This window comes from Colletes gigas, unplaced genomic scaffold, assembly GCF_013123115.1.
Source record: "Colletes gigas isolate AHSC1104 unplaced genomic scaffold, ASM1312311v1 Colletes_gigas_Sc00027, whole genome shotgun sequence".
Taxonomy (NCBI): Eukaryota; Metazoa; Arthropoda; class Insecta; order Hymenoptera; family Colletidae; genus Colletes; species Colletes gigas.
This window is the reverse complement of record NW_025106656.1, coordinates 1,337,078-1,357,557: the sequence shown is the minus strand read 5'-3', so window position 1 is coordinate 1,357,557 and position 20,480 is coordinate 1,337,078. Positions and strand designations below refer to the sequence as shown.

General features: G+C 39.2%; 2 protein-coding genes across 2 annotated transcripts in view; both read right to left on the bottom strand.

Moving 5' to 3' along the window:
* The window catches only part of LOC122401728 (whirlin-like), a 167,232-nt gene extending 167,077 nt beyond the window's left edge, over window positions 1–155 (bottom strand). The window contains exon 1 of the mRNA XM_043404056.1: window positions 28–155. The gene's annotated coding sequence lies outside the window, so the exon portion shown is untranslated. The remainder of the gene's footprint in view (window positions 1–27) is intronic.
* Window positions 156–3,436: 3,281 nt separating this feature from the next.
* The window catches only part of LOC122401745 (ral guanine nucleotide dissociation stimulator-like), a 68,678-nt gene continuing 51,634 nt past the window's right edge, over window positions 3,437–20,480 (bottom strand). Inside the window, exons 3-7 of the mRNA XM_043404082.1 lie at window positions 12,414–12,518; window positions 10,465–10,894; window positions 6,584–7,206; window positions 5,899–6,213; window positions 3,437–5,420 (exon numbers count right to left, since the gene is read on the bottom strand). Coding sequence (XP_043260017.1) covers window positions 4,767–5,420; window positions 5,899–6,213; window positions 6,584–7,206; window positions 10,465–10,894; window positions 12,414–12,518 — 2,127 coding nt within the window. The 3' untranslated portion in view covers window positions 3,437–4,766. The remainder of the gene's footprint in view (window positions 5,421–5,898; window positions 6,214–6,583; window positions 7,207–10,464; window positions 10,895–12,413; window positions 12,519–20,480) is intronic.

Below are 20,480 nucleotides of genomic sequence, written 5' to 3'. Positions count from 1 at the left end.
TATATTTATAATAATATTTCTACTTACAGAACTGGATGCCTTGGCGAGAGACAGAGTCATTTTGAAATAATCCCCTTAATTACTTAATTATTTGTTAGGTGTTAAAGAAAGAGACTGGATCGCTACGCTCGCTCGACACGACTTTTCTCTTCGACGGTTCTGGACTAAATGTCGTACAGTCGTCTTACCAGAAGGCATCGAAACCTTCCCCACCCCGAAGTCGGATCCTTCGGGACAATGCGTTCGTCCTTTACGCAATGCAAAGTCGAGCAATGTCTCGCGTCTTTCAACGTATCCGCGTTTACCCTAAACCTAATTCCGTAGCAACCGTTGGCTACGCGATTTCGAGTCGCCATTGCCAGACGACCATTCGTAAGGGTGATTTGTGACATAGTACCATTCAGTGGGTGTACCATTTCCTGGGGGTAGTTTATGTCACAGCGTTATCCATCCTCCGACCCAGTCATACACCTTTCGAAAGCCAAGTAGCAGCGGTTACGTCCGCCTTAAAAACGCTTTTAAGCGAGCTTTTACGCGACAGGAAAATCATTTAGTCTGTATTTACATTTTTTTATATAGCCTCGAGCACGATCCAATAAAATTTCAGACCGGAATTCGAAAAACGAACGAAGTTACGAGGCTTTCGACTCGAACCTTTAATGCTTGTGACAATCATGCCCATCCATTGTCTGTTTTTGTAATCAGTAAAAAAAGAAGAAATGCTGATCACCAAAGAGAACATCGAATAAAATTTCGTTTGAACAAACGAAGAAATGTTACAATTTAACTAGAACCGTTGCAAAACGAAGTAGGTTGAGAACGTCTTGTCAGTGGATTATTGTATAGTGCAAAGTTAATGAATACAAGGTTACTCGAACTGCTTAAAATATAGCGGTTTAAGGTACTCTGTCTTGTATGGTTTTCTGACAGATTCGTGCTGATTCACACGTATTGAAGCTTCGATCGACTCGTGGAAAACGCTGCAATTGCTAAAATTGAAAAATTTTGTTCCCCCGTCGAGGAAAGAAATGAAAAAATAAATAATTATTTGTTCCTTACTAAAATTTTATAATAATCTGCTTGAAAATAAGAATATATATTTTCAATCTTCCATGCTAGTAATCTGGGAATAAACACGATAAATGAACAGCATATCAGACGTTTTAATTAAACATTCAATTTTGTAATACATTTGGGTTATCGTATTCCTAATCACATTTACCAACAAAAATAAATGAAATTCTTTAGGTAATTTGAAAACAAATAACATCCTTTTAACAAAATTTAATTTTCGTTATTTACAGTGTTTTCTACGAGTACTCTTCGATCAGTCAATAAATTAAAAAGGTTCGAACGAACGGAATGGCGGTACAAAACATTGAGAAATAGTTTTTTATCGTGAAAAGTAGAATGCGTTCGCGTAATAAATTCAACGATAGGACAACCGCGGCTACCTAGATGCAGTCACGGTTAATTCCACGACGCAGTAGAAACTGTCGATCATGGTTAGACACGCGATGCTGGTGTTAACTCTCTAAATTAAAACTGTGACGTGATGCTTGATGTGCGACGGACAACTGCAAAAGCATGCGTGTAAACACTCTCGCGATCGAAACGCTGGATGCAAAAATTCTCTAAACAAATGTCCAACGTCACTCTCGCGTGGAACAGTGATTTTTAATATTTTCTTTTTCTTTTTTCCGTGTACCCTTTCTACGAAAGCAGGTCGATCACTAAAATCATGAACAACGCAATTTAATAAATTTTAACCTGCATTTGATCACCTCGAGTGTCTAGTTTGAACAAATTTTCAGTTCCCGTCAATCAGTGGTTCTAAATAAAATTGATTATCTTTTGTTGTAATAAAAAATAGACACTATTATACCATTCGATTTTGCCCTCAATTCGAGATACAACTCGTCCCAATTGCGCAATTCACCCTGTATACACCCTGTTATTTGGTAAATGAGCTTTGTTCTGTAATATTTAAACAATGTAACAATCACATGTAATCCTTTTGTGTTTGCTCAGAGAGGGTATTTTAGCTGTTCGTTAGATTTACGACGAGATTTACGATAGAAGTGTTCAATTTACGAATCACGTTCATTTTACGAATCGTTACTGTAACTTGAAAATAGGGTCGAATAGGACATACGTTTACACGGATTTTCGTTATTGTTTTCTCGGTGTAGAATCGAATTGGAAACGACTTACAGCCATCCGCGTATTAAAGATTCGCGCGACTTCCAAGGTCGTCGATGAGGGGTTGAAATCAAGCAATGGCCGCATATTTTAAATAACCGACGCAACGATCGCGTCAACCGTTGGCACGCGGCGATCAGGAATTGATACACGGAACCAGTTAAGCCTCCGTCGGCATGCACGTTCGAATTCCTCGAGGTTCGCCAGCTCTGACGTAAGCACGACCTTGAGCCAGTTCGCGCGTGACTAACCCCGCGGTTTCCTCGAGGAAGCTCTCTCGCCCTTATCGCATCGATCGGTGCCGTGGAAAGGGGGTGGTTTATCGCCCTTACCCGGTCTTTGCTGAATGATCGCGAGCCATCGGTCGAAACCGTTGGTCCCGCTTAGCATAGAGGAACGTGGTGCACCTACCTGACTGCCGTTGGGGTACTTGCACCCTCCGCGGAACGTATCAACAGGTTCGCGTGCCGGATGTGCTGGCATACCGGAAGTCATCAGCGAGGCCACGCGGCACGGTTTCCACTTCGCGCGGTTACGATCTGATCATCCCGCCCGTCGAGATAGGCGCTCGTTAAAGTTATTCCCCGATGGTCCGGATAAGCGGTGGTTGCACTGGGATAGCTGCAGGATATCTGGGGGCCTTTGATAGGAAACAGACGACGGTTAGAATGGGGAAACAGTCGCTGGAAGATGACGGATTTGGTAAAAGGACTAGGAAAGGACTGAATAGGCGGAAGAAAGAATGATTAGACCTATTCTTCATGGGAACGTGTAGGAATATGTCTTGATTGGCATTGGGTAAAAGAGCTATGGAAAGAGATAGATCCATTAGTAGAAAGTAAAAAATGTAGGTTTTGGTAGATTAACCGTGTGGTCCTGGTGGTAGTTGAATGGAAGAATTTAATACGAGAATACGCTCAACCTAATTGTATAGACCTGATTGCAATTGGTTAAGAGATAGTTTTGATTAATCTTCAAGACATGCTTAGAATTTGATAAAAGAAGAATCAATTTTATCTATTCTGCCAAGAGATATGTAAGAATGGAAATGGGACAATGTAGTGGACTTTACGTGAGAGCCTGACTTCTATTGCAATTGGGTAGGAGGATGTAAAGTGATAAAAATTGGAAGAATGGCTCGATTAGGAACGATTGGAATTCGACAAACGGACGGATAAGTTTCTCTGAAACGCTCGATCGTTATCGGAATCGTAGAATCGTCGGTATGAAATTAGGCGAGGAAAATGACTCGCAGGAAAACGCTGAATAAAATTGTAGGCCATCTATTGTCACTTTTATCGACTCGTATTACACACAACTTGTGCCAATTTCAGTACGGAATTGACGCGTACACGAACAAATACAACTACTTAGACGATTGGAGGAGATTAGGGTCGATAGAGGTAAGTACAAAATTGCCTAAGCTAAACGATGCATCAAGAATCCAAACCCGACGACGCGAATCGACAAGCCTCGACGGGTTTGGACCCCGCCACTATTATTCTGTGCTCCTTGTTGTCCTATTACGAATGCATGCAGGTCCTTGTAAAAATATATCAACGTACGTTCACACGTTCTATCACGTGTCACCTAGCTTCGATATCTGAACGAGTATTCGGATCTTTTTTTGTCATCGCCCCTCGAAACGCATGCTCGATTTCGGTTTTCTGTTTTTATTCCAAAGCCGAAATGAGAGAGATTCCAATATCACAGAATTGAATTTCTCTGCGCCACGCGTCGTCGCGGCCGCGTAGCTAGAAAAATTAATCGCGGAATGGACGAATGGGGTATCGCTTCAACAATTTTTTTTTCGACCCAGTTTTTCTGCAAACGAAGAGAAAATGTAATTGACGATTTTTCATTTGGGATTCACTTGGTCCGCTCGGTCGATCGTTCACGCTCGAAGCCGCGCTACGGAACTAAAGGTATGTACAAAATCACAATGATCTTCCCGCGGACATGTATCGTTCGCGTAACTCGTCGCGAAATTCCCGTCTCCCGTAATCTCGTGGAATCCGCGCAAGGTACATATATATAAATACACGTGACTACACACGAACACGCTAAATTCGCGGCACCTCACCTCAACTACTGTCTCCCGTCGACTTATCTTTGTTCGTTTCGCACGTGCGTCGATAAGAGACCTATGACTCACGCTAAACGTACCCTAACGCTAAATTAGTCCGCAAAATCGCGTAATAACATTAATGTCGAACTCGAGTACCGTGTATTGCGGGTAACAGCGTTGCGCTAACGCGAGTGTGCGCCCGGTAACAAAAAAAAAGAAAAAAAAACCGAAGGAGAAAATAAACCTTGTGGTGTCTCAGCCTTGGTGCACCGCTTTCGTCGCTGTTTGTCACTCTGAACCTGGCGATCGAACGTTCTTACTGTCATGGTTATAAAAAAACGAAACGTGGTAAACGCACCATCGTAACGTAATGAGATTCGATTTTGGGCTTTCGACGAAAACGTTCTCGATGAATGAGTCTTCCAAGATCACTCCGAACTGCTTTTAAACTTTCGTCGTGATTGCATCGTTAGTCCAATCCTTAAACTAATCAGCACTACCGCTTGTGGCTGAGGCTCGTCTTGCTCTTCGGGCTATCCGTCGCCGTGTCGTTAGGCTCCCTTCTAGGTCGTAGGATGAAGTTCAGGTTGTGCGCGGTGTTCACGGCGTAATAAACGTTCGCGGAGTTTGGCAATACCAATTCACGATCGGGCAACACCTGGGCCAGCGTGTACTGATCGGGGCTGCCTTCTATTCCCAGTTTGAGCATCGCGTTTCGTATCACTTGCGGCGTTCTCTCGTTGTTCGAGAGCATGATTGACTTGTAGAGCACCACACCGTCTGTCTCGACGTTGTCGGTCTCCATGGTTACCTTGATGATGTAGAAATCCGGTGAGCTTTTGTGCGAGTGGCTCGGACTGGACAGACCGACGAGATTCGGACTGGTGCCGTTGGCGGTGATGGCGGTCGGCGGCGCTAATCGGTTGTGCTGGTTGCCCACGGCTCCGTTACCGCCCCCAGAGCTCAGAGATACGTCCAGGGATGGTAACGATGAACTGGACGAGGAGCTGGACATCTGGGACGGCGAGGTTCGTCGGTCGAGAGAGTTATGAGGCGAGCTGGGCAACGAATCCAGGTCGCAGTAGAACTGAGAGCTGCTGGAACTCGACGTGGAGGCTATCGAGTCGTTTTTACGGTGTCCCTGATGATTCTGAAAGCACAAATCTCAACTGAGTCTTTGAGACCAAAGCACGGATCGATCTGTCAACCAAGGCGATTTTCAACTAAAACTATTTTCTTGAAAAAATGACACAACATATTGAGATTACTCTGGATAAACGATTGTCTTACTTGGTACTATTGTACTACCCACAAGCTAAACGACACAAGAGGCAAAGGGAATCCGTACACTCCACCTAATCCCCTCCATTGTTTAGGTTCTTGACTTGTTTAAGGGTTCGTGATCGACTTATCGTATAATAACCAAGAACCTAACAAGCGGAGAGAATTACATGGATCGTGTTGACGATTCCCCTTGCCTCTTGCGTCGTTTAGTTTGTAGGTAGCATCATCTCGTCTCCCAATAGTAATCCCTTCTCAAGTTCTTTGTCTTCTGTTCGTGGCGTAACTCAGAATACTAACTATTTTTCGCTCGATTAACAGATTTAGGAAACAAGGTGTGTACTGACCTGCTTCTTCTTGCCCCGGTTGCTCAGAGTATTGCCAGGCGGCGGTGGCTCGATCTGGCAGCTCAGTTTATACGCCTCTCGATCGTCCAACACCACCACGGAGTGGAACCAACGATCGAACAGGGGGTCCGTGTTGAAGCTGTATGCGTTCGCCGCGCCCTGGAGCAACCTTATCCTGGCCAGAACCTCGAACTCCTTTCGCCTCTTGTCGAAATTGATCAGACCTTCGGCTATCGTATCCGGTATCGCGGTGTCGATCATCGTCAGGTCCGTCAAGAAGGTTCCCAAATACGGAATCGTTCCATAGCTGATGTTCTGAATTTTAAAAAATCATCCATTGGTACAGCAACAAAAGCATGTATCAAATTGGGTTTGAGCGAATCAGAGAAATTGTAGGTATATTAGAAGCCAAAATATAGTCAAATCGACACTCAGGATTGATGAGAAAGTAAACAAATGTGTTATGCTTCGGCTTTTCCTACACTGTTTGTGTTTTCTTTTGGCTCTCTTTGCTATCTAATTTAACTTTATCTTTTTTCTTTAGATTGTATTACATGAAACCAATTAAACTTTCAACCTCGCTGTATCTTGACCTCTACAATAACAGGGGGTCAGAAAAGAAACTGATAGGGAAGTGAGTATAATTAATTTGGGATAAGGGTAGAGAAAAGAGAATTTCACTTACACCAGCATGAGTGTTCTGTTTCTGGAACAATTTCTGCAGGTGTCTGTCGCTCCTGCCGGCCGTGTCCGCGAACTTGGCGGTGCCCTCCTTGATCAGAAGCTCCCTTTGCGTGCACGCGTTGTTCTCTTCCGAGAATATTCTCTCCAGTTCCCTGAAAAGCTCGTGCTTCTCTCTGGGCATACATTGCCAGCACTTCTCCAACCTGTACACGGGATTGCTTTGCAGGCCGGACACGATAGCTTTCAGGCTACTGAAGTTCTTGAGGATACGCAGCTCTTGAGCAATGTCGATCCACGTCTCCAGGATTCGCGCGCGTTCCTGACTCTTCGTCGACGGTTCTATCAGGATCGTGGAGATGACGCGAAGCGACACGGCGTTGAATTGATTCACGGTCGCCAGCACGGTGGCCGCGTCGTGGCTCCTCGAGCGATCTCGTCTCGACCAAACAGCACCCAGACACTGATGAGCCACCAGCTTCTTGAACACCTCCGCGTCCATGCGGGTCAACTGCTCGGCAAAATGACGGTGGGGAACCTCAGGGAAGTTGTAAGTCGCCCAGGGTTCGACGATAGGTTCCGGTGAGCCACGCGGCAGTCGGCCATTATCGTAGACCAGGCACGAGTCTGGAAAGAAACGATCGTAAGTTTCAGCGAATCGGTCCGCTTGGTCTGCATAAATGCGTACATTCTATGAGCAACGTATCGATGAATCAAACACATGACTCCACGTTTTTGCTTTTATCTGAAGGAACTTCAACTCTGCGATAGGGAGCATAGTAAACATCCGCTTTGCTTCGTGTAATTTTACTATACAATCACGCGATATATAGACACAGACGAGGTATACGAGATCTTGCATCCAATGTATTTATTCGATCCATTTTTCTCAAAATATTTCTGGCCACGCATATTTTCGGTGAAGAATTTTTTTTTAGAAAGTGGGTAGGATTTCGGGGATATGTCTATTAACCAAAAATGATTGTAATTCACCCCCGCAATCGAAAATAATTTTTCCAGAACGATTTGAAATTTTTTAATTTTGTCGAAAAATTTGTCCATCTACTGAATTTATTTCTCGCAAGTGGATAGGATTTCGGGGGTAAGTGTATTTACCAAAAATGATCTCAATTGACCCCCGCAACCGAAAATAATTTTTTCAGAACGATTTGAAATTTTTTAATTTTGTCGAAAAATTTGTCCAGCAACTGAATTTTTTTCTTGAAAGTGGATAGGATTTCGGGGATAAGTCTAATCACCAAAAATAATTGTAATTGATCCCCGGAACCGAAAATAATTTTTCCAGAACAATTTGAAATTTTTGAATTTTGTCGAAAAATTTGTCCACCTACTGAATTTTTTTCTCGAAAATGGACAGGATTTCGGGGGTAAGTGTATTTACCAAAAATGATTGCAATTGACTCCCACAGCTAAAAATAATTTTTTCAGAACGATTTGAAATTTTATTTTCTTTCGCCGAAAAAATTAGGCACCTATTCGAATTTTTTTCTCAAAAGTGCGTCGAATTTCGGGGGTATGTCTATTCACCGAAAATGATTGTAATCGATCCCTGCTACTAAAAATAATATTTTAGAACGATTTGAAATTTTTTTTCTTCGCAGAGAAATTTAGGCAACCATCTGTCGATTTTTCTTAAATATTCATTTTTGATTTTTAATAATTTTGTTTGACGCTATACAGAAAAGTTGTCTAATACTTTTCTGTAGGTACCTATGAGCTCTACTTCAGAAAAAAAATTTCACGGAAATATATTCACTATTATAGAAGTTATACCCGTTTGAAAATTGGACCATTTTTCTGGAGTTTTTCTCACCTTACGGGGTTAAAGAACAACTTTTCGAATATTTTTGAAATTTCTACATATTCTTCGCCAAAATACGCGTTGTTTGCGTTTCGAAACATTCAAATCGTCCAATCCGTTCAGGAGTTATGATGTTTTAAAGATACGCATGAAAATTTTTGGCCATATTTTCGGTAAGGAATTTTTTTCTCGAAAGTGAGTAGGACTTCGGGAGTATGTCTATTCACCAAAAATGATCATAATTAACCCCCACAACCGAAAATAATTTTTCCAGAGCGATTTGAAATTTTTGAATTTTGTCGAAAAATTTAGGCACCTACTCGAATTTCTTTCTCAAATGAAAACACACTTATGGAATATACTGTGTAAACGATACCAGTGATAATACTGACATTGTTTTCTATAAAACCTAACTTACAAATATGTTCGGTTTGAGTTAGGTACAGTATCGGATAAATGTATTCAAAGGTAAACATTGTTGTTGATGTTTGTTGTTCTTACGCTCTTACGAACTTGTTGCTTCGTGAAATGTTTACAATTGGCTCGACGTTAAGCGACGCGAAGATCAGACTAAGATATCTACGTATTGTAAGAAGCATAAATTAAAATCTCAAATATAATATTTATACGAGGGAAAAATTTTCCAAAAATTTAAAAGAGAAATGGTTTAACAAAGGACGTTCAGCAAGAAAGAGAATAGAATTAAACGCAAAGTCGTTGTACGAACCGTCCAAGAAAGTTTGCGACATTTTCTGTACCATTTTCGTGGCGTCCCATTTCACAGTACAAGAGTTTTACAAAAGTTAATCAGCATCTTTCATCTTTCATCTTTCTCGAGTCTACAAAATTGCTAACTCAGGGAAAAGATTTGTAACAAGGAGATTGTTAAAGAAGTACGGCTGTAATTGCAGAATACAAAACGCCGCTACAAGGGAATAGTTTCTGGAGCAAGGTTGTTGAAGTTGATGGAGCGTATGTATAAAATATGAGGTGTACAACTACATTCAATCGCTCTATGAGGATGTTCAAACAATTATGCAGGCTTGCAGTATAACATGGCCAGTTTAAATGCATGCAGTCGGCCTGACTGCTGAAGTTAAAAGAAAATTATACAGTTCTGTCGTCCGATCAGTAATTACGCGAATGTCAAGAACACCTTCATTTTTCAAAATTATACACTTTTCTCGTACGTGTAAAAGAAATTTATCTATTCGAAGCAACTTAATCTACGTTTTCAGCTTGGAATTAGTGACATGATTTTATCTCTGAACGTCGTAGAACACCGATCGAACATTGTAGTTTCACACTGAAAATGCTGCGAAATATCGATATAACGTCTGGTAAATGACTCATCAGAACTAGGTACATGTGTTAACTCGCTTAATTCATCTTGACGCATGCTGTAAGACGAATGCAACAATAATATAACAACGCTTAGAAAACTTGAAGTACCCGCGAAAACATACTAATTTCAGAGTCAAAATTCCGCTTCTAAAATGGACGATAAAATGGTCTCCGATGGTCGAGAACGTAACAGGGTGTACACGGTATCATTACGGAGTGTCTTATTAGTACAAAAATTTAAAAGTCCGTTTTATTTAAATGCAAAAATATATATTATTATTACCACGTTCTTATGGTTGAATAGAAATTCATTAATATAAAATATGTAGACGTTTACACCTCTTTTGCAGAGCCGTATTTAACACTGGAACTACCAAACCAGTCAAAATGACCCATTCGTAATTTCTAATAAAACCTGGAATTTTTGAAAATTTATCTAATAGTAAACACTTATTTCCATTGCGTTATACATTTCTTCACGCACCTATCGTTTCAATCTCCTTGATACAAATAAACACACTATAACTGTCGGTAGTTCTAGTGTTAAACAGTATAGACAAAGTTTTCTTGCTTGGGATTTGTTATTGTCTCGTTGAATATAAATAAAAAAAATTTAATGTTTGAAAAAATGGATATATATATCTAGTGTTAAATATAAGGTATGAATGTATAGATTGAAATTAAAAAAAAAACTAATTTTAGTTGAATTGGTTTGTTACCTATTTGATCTTCACGTTGGAATCTGTGCAAGCGATGCCTTGCCTTGAGCTCGAGCTCCGAGCCAGGAAGCCGTCGATGCGTGAAGTCCAAGAGTCGAGTGAGCAGAGGATGACTCGGTGCCGATTTCCAGTCACCGGGATACGCGTCCAACCAGACGTGAAGCGCTTGCACGAGGGTCTTTCGATGCTGTTCACCTGTCAGGGCGCCGGATCCCTCGTCGAGGGCGTCGTACCTCGCTAACAATAGCTCCAGAACTTCTCGCGGCGTCGTGAACGCACGATAAGTCGCCAAAAAGACATTGATGTACGTAGACTCGAGCTCCCCGTCGTCGTTTGCCAAACTCTCCACCAGCCGTTGCACGGTGCCGGCTTTCAGGAAACGAACCCTCACCGTCTCCCATTCTAGGTGCGAAATTTCGTCGTCCGAGTCCTGCGGAAAGGAAACCGTTTACAGTGACACGATTAAACGGTGGCACTCGTAGATTCCGAACCAACATTAGGAGATTTACTTCTTCTCGTTACCGATCTTTTTATTCGTGGCTTTCGCGATATGGATATCCCTAATTTGTTTTAATAGGGAAATTCAATATTTTTTTTTTTTCTTCACGAGTTTAGAGTCGTATCAACAACAGGGGTTATTAGCAACTATTATTGGCCCGATTTTTATCTTGTCTATAGTAGTTATTTGGTTGGGAATTTATGGAGGAAAGTTTATAGGATTAGCGGAGGGTGGTGTCGTAGTCTTCATAGATTGTTTAGAAATTCAATATTAAGTGTGTGTGATAAATATTTTATTCTAATTTGTTCTAGTCCGCTTATTTTTTTTTCTATTTTATTAAACTGTTTACAGTGGTGAAAATTGTACCTCTCAGTGTGTTTCAATTATTCAGAATCGATTTGTATTGACATTAGAGATTATTTATGTATTTTCTCAAGCTGGTCAACCACCCATCCCAAAATACTGTGTTGTTGGTACTCTCAACAGCGCCCATGCAGCTTCACTTCTTCGGTGACCGTACGAGGAGAACTGGGTTGTTTTCAACGTGCCACGTTGACAATTTTTATTGTTAATTTATGTGTAAAGTGGTTTTCTTTAAATAATAACTGGGTCAAGTAATGCTCAATTACAATCCCGCTAAAGGTATGAACAATATAAACCGTATAAAAATCAACAATACGTGGGTTTTTTCCCCCAAGCGGTCACCCCCCTCCCAGTGTTGACCGCGCCCAATGAAGCTGCACTTCGGTGATCGAACGAGAACTCGCGTTTCCGACGCGGCACGACCGTCGACAAATTTAATTGTTAATTCATTTACATATAAACCCTTAGATGTCTCAATGTATATAAAAAAATGAACTCCTACCAGTCTCAAAAAATAATTTTCTTTCATTTATCGCTATTGTATTGTAGGAATACGAATAGGAGTATCTGTAGACGCGTTTTAGGACCAACGAACGAACCAATTGTTTACCTTTAATTTTCGAAAGCATTTTAACACTTTGACGCTGTCACGTATATGTGACTTTGAGAGCCAGCAGACGTCGGCCACTGTCACGTGCGCGTGATCTACTGTATCAGTTACCATTTCATCGTACATTTAACTGATTACGTTTGTTGAGGTTACATTTATAATTCCTTATAATTAGACTGCGGATGTTTATGCATTTATGGGAAATTTTAATCCTCAAAAAACTACAGAATGCATTTAATATGCAAAAATATAAGAAATACTTAAAGTAAGATACGAATTATTATATTTAGGGGTTGAGACAGCCCTCTGCGAAGCTTCCGTTTCATTAATTTGCATAAAGATCCGCAGTCTACTTATAATAATATTCCTAGCATCTTCGTGTATCGTCACTTTGGTGATGGACAACGGTTTTCGCGTGATAAGTGCGGCCGTGAAAGTGTTAAAAGGTGTTTGAAAAGGTTGTGAGAGACAACTTACCGATGCGGAGAGGCTCCTGGTGGGTCGATGATAACGGACCTTCTTCAGGTACACTGTGTATATGACGCCATCACCCCTTTCCTCGCCCCATAAGCGCCACGTGGGCTGGAAAGTAAAAGCAAACGTCAAAGTTACGGGCGGAAAAGAGTCGGACAACTGGCGAAAATCGGTGGGCGTCGACGAGTGCGCTCCGTGCCGGGCAAAAGTGGCGCTCCAGGGGATGATTTACGTCGCTAATTTTATGGGCTACCCCCTGTCACGAGCAACGGGTCCCTCTAATAGGAGACGAGCTAATCAATGGATACCGTGCAGCCGGCAGATTTATTGAAATAATTGACTTCCCAGGGCGAAATTGACCTCGACCGTTCGTTTCACGGCTTGGATCGCGATTAGCCGGATGAAACGCTTTATTCTCGCATCGCGGACTCCTTGGTACTTGGAGAGAACGCCGGTGCAATCGTCCGGATGATTCTGTAATCGTCTCGCATTTCTCGCTGGGATTCATGAATGACGTTCCTGGAGGATTCCGGAATCTTTTAATCAGCCCGTTAAGAGACGTCAATTCGCTAATTCCAAGTAGTACTTCTCGCGTATCTTTGGATCAATTAGAAGGGATCCGTTGACTCGAGTTAGGTCACGTTAATAAAAATATAATGGAAAGTAACCGGTGGGCAAACCGTTATTCCAACTTTTATTTGTACAATTTATTATTCTGATTTCAATATCTGGAGCTGTTTGGTTCAATGTTTTACGACAATAAGAGTAATCCGTATCGAGAGAATTAATCACGGTCCGTTGAAAAGTTCACCGTCGATGTTGACGAATCTTCGAGGGGCAAAGATTAAAGAAACTCGTCGGGGAATTGGAATTCTCGGTAACTCTCGGTAGAATAAATACAGCTAACACGGGATCTTTTCAGGTTCGAGACTTCAATTTCTATGCAAAGCCCTCCGGGGTCTTCCTCGAGGGTCTGATTATCATATAAATAGCAATTCTTTGTTTCGTATTAACTACTAATTCGATAGCTTTCGGAACGGTACGAGCATAAGTTCGACAAAAATATTCTTACGCCAGGCTGTCGAATGCAAATCTTCCTACGAACGTTTTCAGAAGCAATTTCGAACGAAGACAAAGTTATTTGGAGCTTCCATCGTGGAACGATAATTTAAATTATACATTTTAAAATTAACGTTGCAAAGTAAAATATCTTCGATTCTGCTCAGATAACGCGACACGTTGAATTTCGAGTTCCTCGAATATTCCGTGAAACGTTTCCACGATGGTCGGTGCACGACGGTTTTCGACGCTACCAAGGGGGGAAAGAGCCATTCGAGTAGATCCTGTAATTATTTTCAGCAGTGTGCTTGGAATTCCGAGCGCCAGACGATGATTACGAGCTTTCTCAGACTTCTGAAACGTTCTCAAACGCGCGTGCTCGGCCGTCTCCCTTTTGACGCCCCGTGGAAACCAGAAAACCAGGCGGGATCCTCGTTTCCACGTCCATGCAGAAACGAAACGAGCGAAGCGCGGACAAAAGGAGACGCACAAAAGCAACTACAAGCAGCGTGCTCGACGCAGGTCCATGCACACGCGAATAGATTTCACGACAAATAAACACGGTACCTTGTATCTTGCACGGTTTGCTTCCGGTGGCCCCGGTAATATCATCGTTGGAACGATAAACACCGTGTTAGGGAACACCGGAGATCCTTGTGCCGCCTACTTACACGCTCTGCCTTTAGATTCTTAACCCATTATAAGCCAGTGTCCTATTTACAGGACACTAAGCATTTTATTTATTTTCAACCCTTAAAATTGGTTCAAATTAAATTGAAAAATTTATCACACACATTTTAGGGTGTATTAAACTAAATTATAATTATTGTTGTATTATATTGTCAATATTCTTTTAATAAAAAAATTATATACATTGCATAAATTTTCTTACTTTGTCTCGAATTATATACTCGATCATTAAAACTCCGTATTGTCACTTTTTTCATCTTCTAATGTGTTATTCCTATTGGAGAGTGATTATTCAAGATTGTTGTAAACTTTGTTTATGTATTTTTAGCAAAAACTCGTATTGGTTACAAGTTTTATGCAGCTGTCCTATAAATAGAACACTGGTACTTATTTAAATATTAAATTGTAAATTTATTATGAAATTTAATATAAATGCAAAATATGATAAATAGTGAATATACAAAATATGGAATTTTCGAAAAAGAATTGTCAATTGAGAAAAAGATTCTGAGATATTTTGGACACAACTCATTGAAACAATTTATACGTGGAAAGCCTATTATTTGGCTACAAATTTTGGGCACTTTGCGGAAGCAGCGGATATTGTCATAATTTTGAGTTATACAGGATCATCGGCCAACCCTGGGAAAAATTTTAATGGGGGATTCTAAAGGCAAAAATAAGATGAAAATCAAGAATACCAATTTGTTGATGGAGGCTTCGTTAAAAAGTTATTAACGTTTAAAGTTGCACCCGTACTGAATTTTTTTCTCGAAAATGCGCAAGATTTCGGGGATATGTCCATTCACCAATAATAATTGTAATTAACCCCCGTAATCGAAAATAATTTTTCCAGAACGATTTGACATTTTTTTTTCCGTCGAAAAATTTCACACCTTCTCGAATTTTTTTCTAGAAAGTGGGTAAGATTTCGGGGGTATGTCTACTCACCAAAAATGATTGTAATTGACCCCCGCAACCGAAAATAATTTTTTTAGAACGATTTGACATTTTTTTCCCCGTCGAAAAATTTCACACCTTCTCGAATTTTTTTCTAGAAAGTGGGTAAGATTTCGGGGGTATGTCTACTCACCAAAAATGATTGTAATTGATCCCCGCAACCGAAGATAATTTTTTTAGAACGATTTGAAAAATTTTTTTTTCGCCGAAAAAAATTTATAATTGTTTATAATTGTTTTCAATACTTTCATATACATATACTATACACTTGCAATTCTGATAGCAGTAAGTCCCAGCGTCCTATTTATAGGACAGGCCAAAATTCAAAAATGTGAGGATGGAAAAAATTTTTGAAAATATTTTCTTATTCTGGGCAAGGTTACTAATAAATCTGAATAAGTGACATTTTGAAATTTGAAAAAATAATAATTTGGGCGTTATTGGGTTAATTCTCGTTCCACCCTTGTGACAACAATCGGAATACCACAGAAAAAAAATTTGTGCTCATAATGTCGCAAAGTCGTTTCGAATTGATATTAAATATAAAAATTCACAGAGAAACTATCGACTACCCATATATTTTTTCGTTAGTAAGTTCCATGGAATATAACATTTTTTAGAGAGATTATTTAATATTAATAGAAGACGATTCTTATATTTTGCACGTCCATTAACGGGTGTTAAATCCTCAGGTATCGTTAATATTCATGGCGGCTGTTTCAGCCTTTTCACCTTATGGAAACTCGTAGCATAACAAGACGCTTGAACGAATGAAAAAAGAAACTGAATTTAAATAACTTTCTGTGTCGTGGTGCTAAAATTTGGTTAACAAATTAATAGTAACGTTATCTGATTTGCAACGTTGTTAATAATAAGGTCGAACGACCCGGTAACCAATGAGGAATTTAAATCTTCGATTAACAGAATAAATAAAATTTTGCAAAAGTTTTGCGATAAATATTCCATCGTTGCGATCGTGGTTAAAAGTGATCGAAAATTTGGAGTAAATCGTTTGATCGATTGCATATCGATTCTATGGTTTCGTTTCGATGAACATGAATTTTTAAATTTCAATGTTGCTAATTTGATAAAAAACGAAAGAGCAAAAAGGTCAATCTTCCGGTATCGTTCGACTTTATCTTCTGCAACTTTTTTTCTATCTCTAGCCAAACAGGAGATATGAGTCGACCCTATTGCATGACTCACTCTGTACACAGGATGTAAAATAGTACAGTAGATTCAGGACTATTCAAATATTTTATAGGTATTCGAATACTACGAATAAACAACTACGAATAAACATCTAATATTATTATTCAAATGGATCTATATTATAATTTATCTTCGAATCTTAGGCAAATATATTTTTAATATAGAGAACAATACTTTATTATGTGTACCCTTATCTATCACGTTTGATTTACCAATATTCTGTTGTTTATTTGCACTATTTGAGACAACAATCTTTAAAGCTGGAAATATAAGATTTTATAAGAATTTTGTCGAAAATATAATATGAGATCGAGTATACGAATGAACCAGTTATGGTGATTGAAATATTCTTAGAAGATGATCGATAATCTGTATGTACATACATATATAAACATATATGAATACAGTCGTATGTAAATATATACAAATACAACGGCTCCTTTCCGTAATATATCCTACATTAGCGTAAGATAAGGCATCAGATCACTGTGAACATGTTTAATACCAAAATTGCTAATTCAATATTGTTATAAAATTTATTTTATTGTACCATTATACTTAGCAGGGGGGTCAATATTTATTCTCGTCAGTATTGTTCATCATAATATAAAAAGACTCTAGAAATATCTCTAGAACAATGTATAGTCCGGGTCACGATATAGCGAGGTCCTAAACTCGAGTAGGTGTCAAAGTTAATACGTTTCAGCACCCAAAACAAGTGTATTGACAGAAATATGAAGCAGCTAAGGGCCTTAGACCATAGTCAGACCCGTACGAAGAAATGTTTTATCCAGTGTCGCCACTTTTAGAAATTTTACCTGCTTATAATATATGTATGAAGAAAATGAAAAAAGGTAGTGCAGTTACGGTCATAGAAAGACATTCAGAAAGGCACCCTCAAGCAAGATGTTAAGTCTTCTTTGAAATATTAAGCTTTTTGCTCTGAGGTCTGCCATTTTTCCAATTTTTAATTGTCTTTCAATATCTTCGGTTCATCCATTTACTATTGTTATATACTAATCATATTTCGTTGCTTAGCAGATTCGGATAATAAAAACCGACACTAGAATGTACACCGTTTTAGACGTCTTGCGACGCTTCTAGCAAATCATGCTGTATCTCCGCCAGTCTGCATTTTATTTGGACAAAAAAAATTGCAAAATAAAATTGAAGTATATTCTAAATAGTCCTCAGAACCTTACAAATATTTATTAATTCCTTATCCTTCGAAATAATTCTTGAAAATCGGCTAAATTTCGGATTTCAACATAGAGGTCCCCCCTTAAGAGTTTAATTCACGACCTCGCTATATCGCGGCCCGGACTATATCTCAATGAAACGGCAATTAGAAAATTACATTGCATTTATTTTTGTTTGCTATTATGCTTGGGGAGTGGGGTGAAAATTTATTTTCATCACTAGTGTTCATTACAACATAAAATGATTCTAGAAATATCTCTAGAACAATGTATCTCTATAAGGGGGGCAATTAGAAGATTACATTGCATTTATTTTTATTTGCTATTATGCTTGGGAGTGGGGTGAAAATTTATTTTCATCAGTAGTGTTCATCACAACATAAAAAGATTCTAGAAATACATATCTCTAGAACAATGTATCTCTATAAGGGGGGCAATTAAAAAATTACATTGTATTTATTTTTGTTTGCTATTATGCTTGGCAGTGGGGTGAAAATTTATTTTCATCACTAGTGTTCATCACAACATAAAATGATTCTAGAAATATCTCTAGAACAATGTATCTCTATAAGGGGGGCAATTAGATTATATTGCATTTATTTTTATTTGCTATTATGCTACGGAGTGGGGAGAAAATTTATTTTTGTCAGTAGTATACATTACAACATAAAAAGGTTCTAGAAATATCTCTAGAACAATGTATCTCTATAAGGGGGGCAATTAGAAGATTACATTGCATTTATTTTTATTTGCTATTATGTTTGGGAGTGGGATGAAAATTTATTTTCATCAGTAGTGTTCATCACAAAAGATTCTAGAACAATGTATCTCTATAAGGGGGGCAATTAGATTATATTGCATTTATATTTATTTGCTATTATGCTACGGAGTGGGGAGAAAATTTATTTTTGTCAGTAGTATACATTACAACATAAAAAGGTTCTAGAAATATCTCTAGAACAATGTATCTCTATAAGGGGGACAATTAAAAAATTGCATTGCATTTATTTTTATTTGCTATTATGCTTGGGGAGTGGGGTGAAAATTTATTTTGGTCAGTAGTGTTCATCACAACATAAAAAGGTTCTAGAAATATCTCTAGAACAATGTATCTCTATAAGGGGAGCAATTAAAAAATTACATTGCATTTATTTTTATTTGCTATTATGCTTGGGGAGTGGATTGAAAATTTATTTTGGTCACTAGTGTTCATCACAACATAAAAAGATTCTAGAAATATCTCTAGAACAATGTGTCTCTATAAGGGGGGCAATTAGAATATTGCATTTATTTTTATTTGCTATTATGCTTGGGGAGTGGGGTGAAAATTTGTTTTGGTCAGTAGTGTTCATCACAACATAAAAAGATTCTAGAAATATCTCTAGAACAATGTGTCTCTATAAGGGGGGCAATTAGAATATTGCATTTATTTTTATTTGCTATTATGCTTAGGAGTGTGGTGAAAATTTATTTTCATCAGTAGTGTTCATCACAACATAAAAAGATTCTAGAAATACATATCTCTAGAACAATGTATCTCTATAAGGGGGGCAATTAGAAGATTACATTGCATTTATTTTTATTTGCTATTATGTTTGGGAGTGGGGTGAAAATTAATTTTTGTCAGTAGTGTTCATCACAACATAAAAAGATTCTAGAAATATCTCTAGAACAATGTATCTCTATAAGGGGGGCAATTAGAATATTGCATTTATTTTTATTATGCTTGGTAGTGGGGTGAAAATTTATTTTCATCGGTATAAGAAGACTCTACAAGTCGCTTACATCAAATATTTATTAATACGGAATAAATTTTTCCGCGGCAAAGGTTAAAATTAGAATGCACACAATGGGACATTTCGTCGCGTTGCCAATTACGTCCTCAAAAATTGTCCCGAGGGGAAGGGTTGGAGGGGGGGAATAAATTTAGGGGCCTTCAAAGGAACAGGGATCACTAAAAATAGTATTCTCGGACGAGGCACGGTCCGCGCTATTTCGCTGCTTTATTTTCAACGCTAAAAACGCCGGCGCAAAAGCTATCCTGGACCCTTTTGCCAGATAACTTTACCTGCAAAGCGACGAGACTATCGCAATATCCTTGGAGAAGAATGCGCGGAGAACCGGTACGAGATATCCGCAGGTTCTCTGTTTCGCTATAGAAACGACGGAAAAAAGACACGAATCGTGTCATTGCCGCGCGGTCGCTTCTCTCTCTAATGTGCAACATTTACCAACTGCGACGATGTCGGTGCACACATTGCAGTTTCGATCGATGCGACTGCAAAAGGGAAACATTTCAGCAAGGGAAGCAAAGAAGTGACTCTCGCGCTTCAATCGGATTTTTTTTATCTTTAGTTCGAAACATAGAAAACTTAAGCGAAATAAGAATTGTGAAGTTACGAAAAGCAAGTTCGTCGTATTTAAAGTATCGATTAAAATTAATTTTGTAAATCTGTTAAATTGTATTCCATGTTTTCCATGTTGAATCGCTATATTGTTGGTTGCATAACGTTAATAATATTAAAATAATAGTGTACGAGTGAAATCACGTAACATATTTCCCTGAATACTCGAAATGGTTTAGAGAAATATCTATTGCACAGAATCGTGGAACTGGGTAAGTGGAAGGTAACGTAGTTTTCCGATACTCGCGAGGATCGTAACAGAAATCGAGGAGGGCACTTTTCCTCGGGAAACTGGCTGCGTTTTTCAACGATGACGAGAACCCGTGGAGTCTAGACGGAGGTAAACTCTGTGGAAAAAGGCGGCTTACGCTCCGGAACGAACCAGCAATTAGAGGCTTACAGGAAGAACCCGAGCGTGACTTAAGGTCCTCGTACCTCTCGTCCTTGGAGACTGCTCCTTGGAACACGTCAACTCTCCATTGTTCGCGAACAACTCACGCGTTGAATGGAAACCTCGCCGCCGAGATTCTGAACGTTCCATCGAT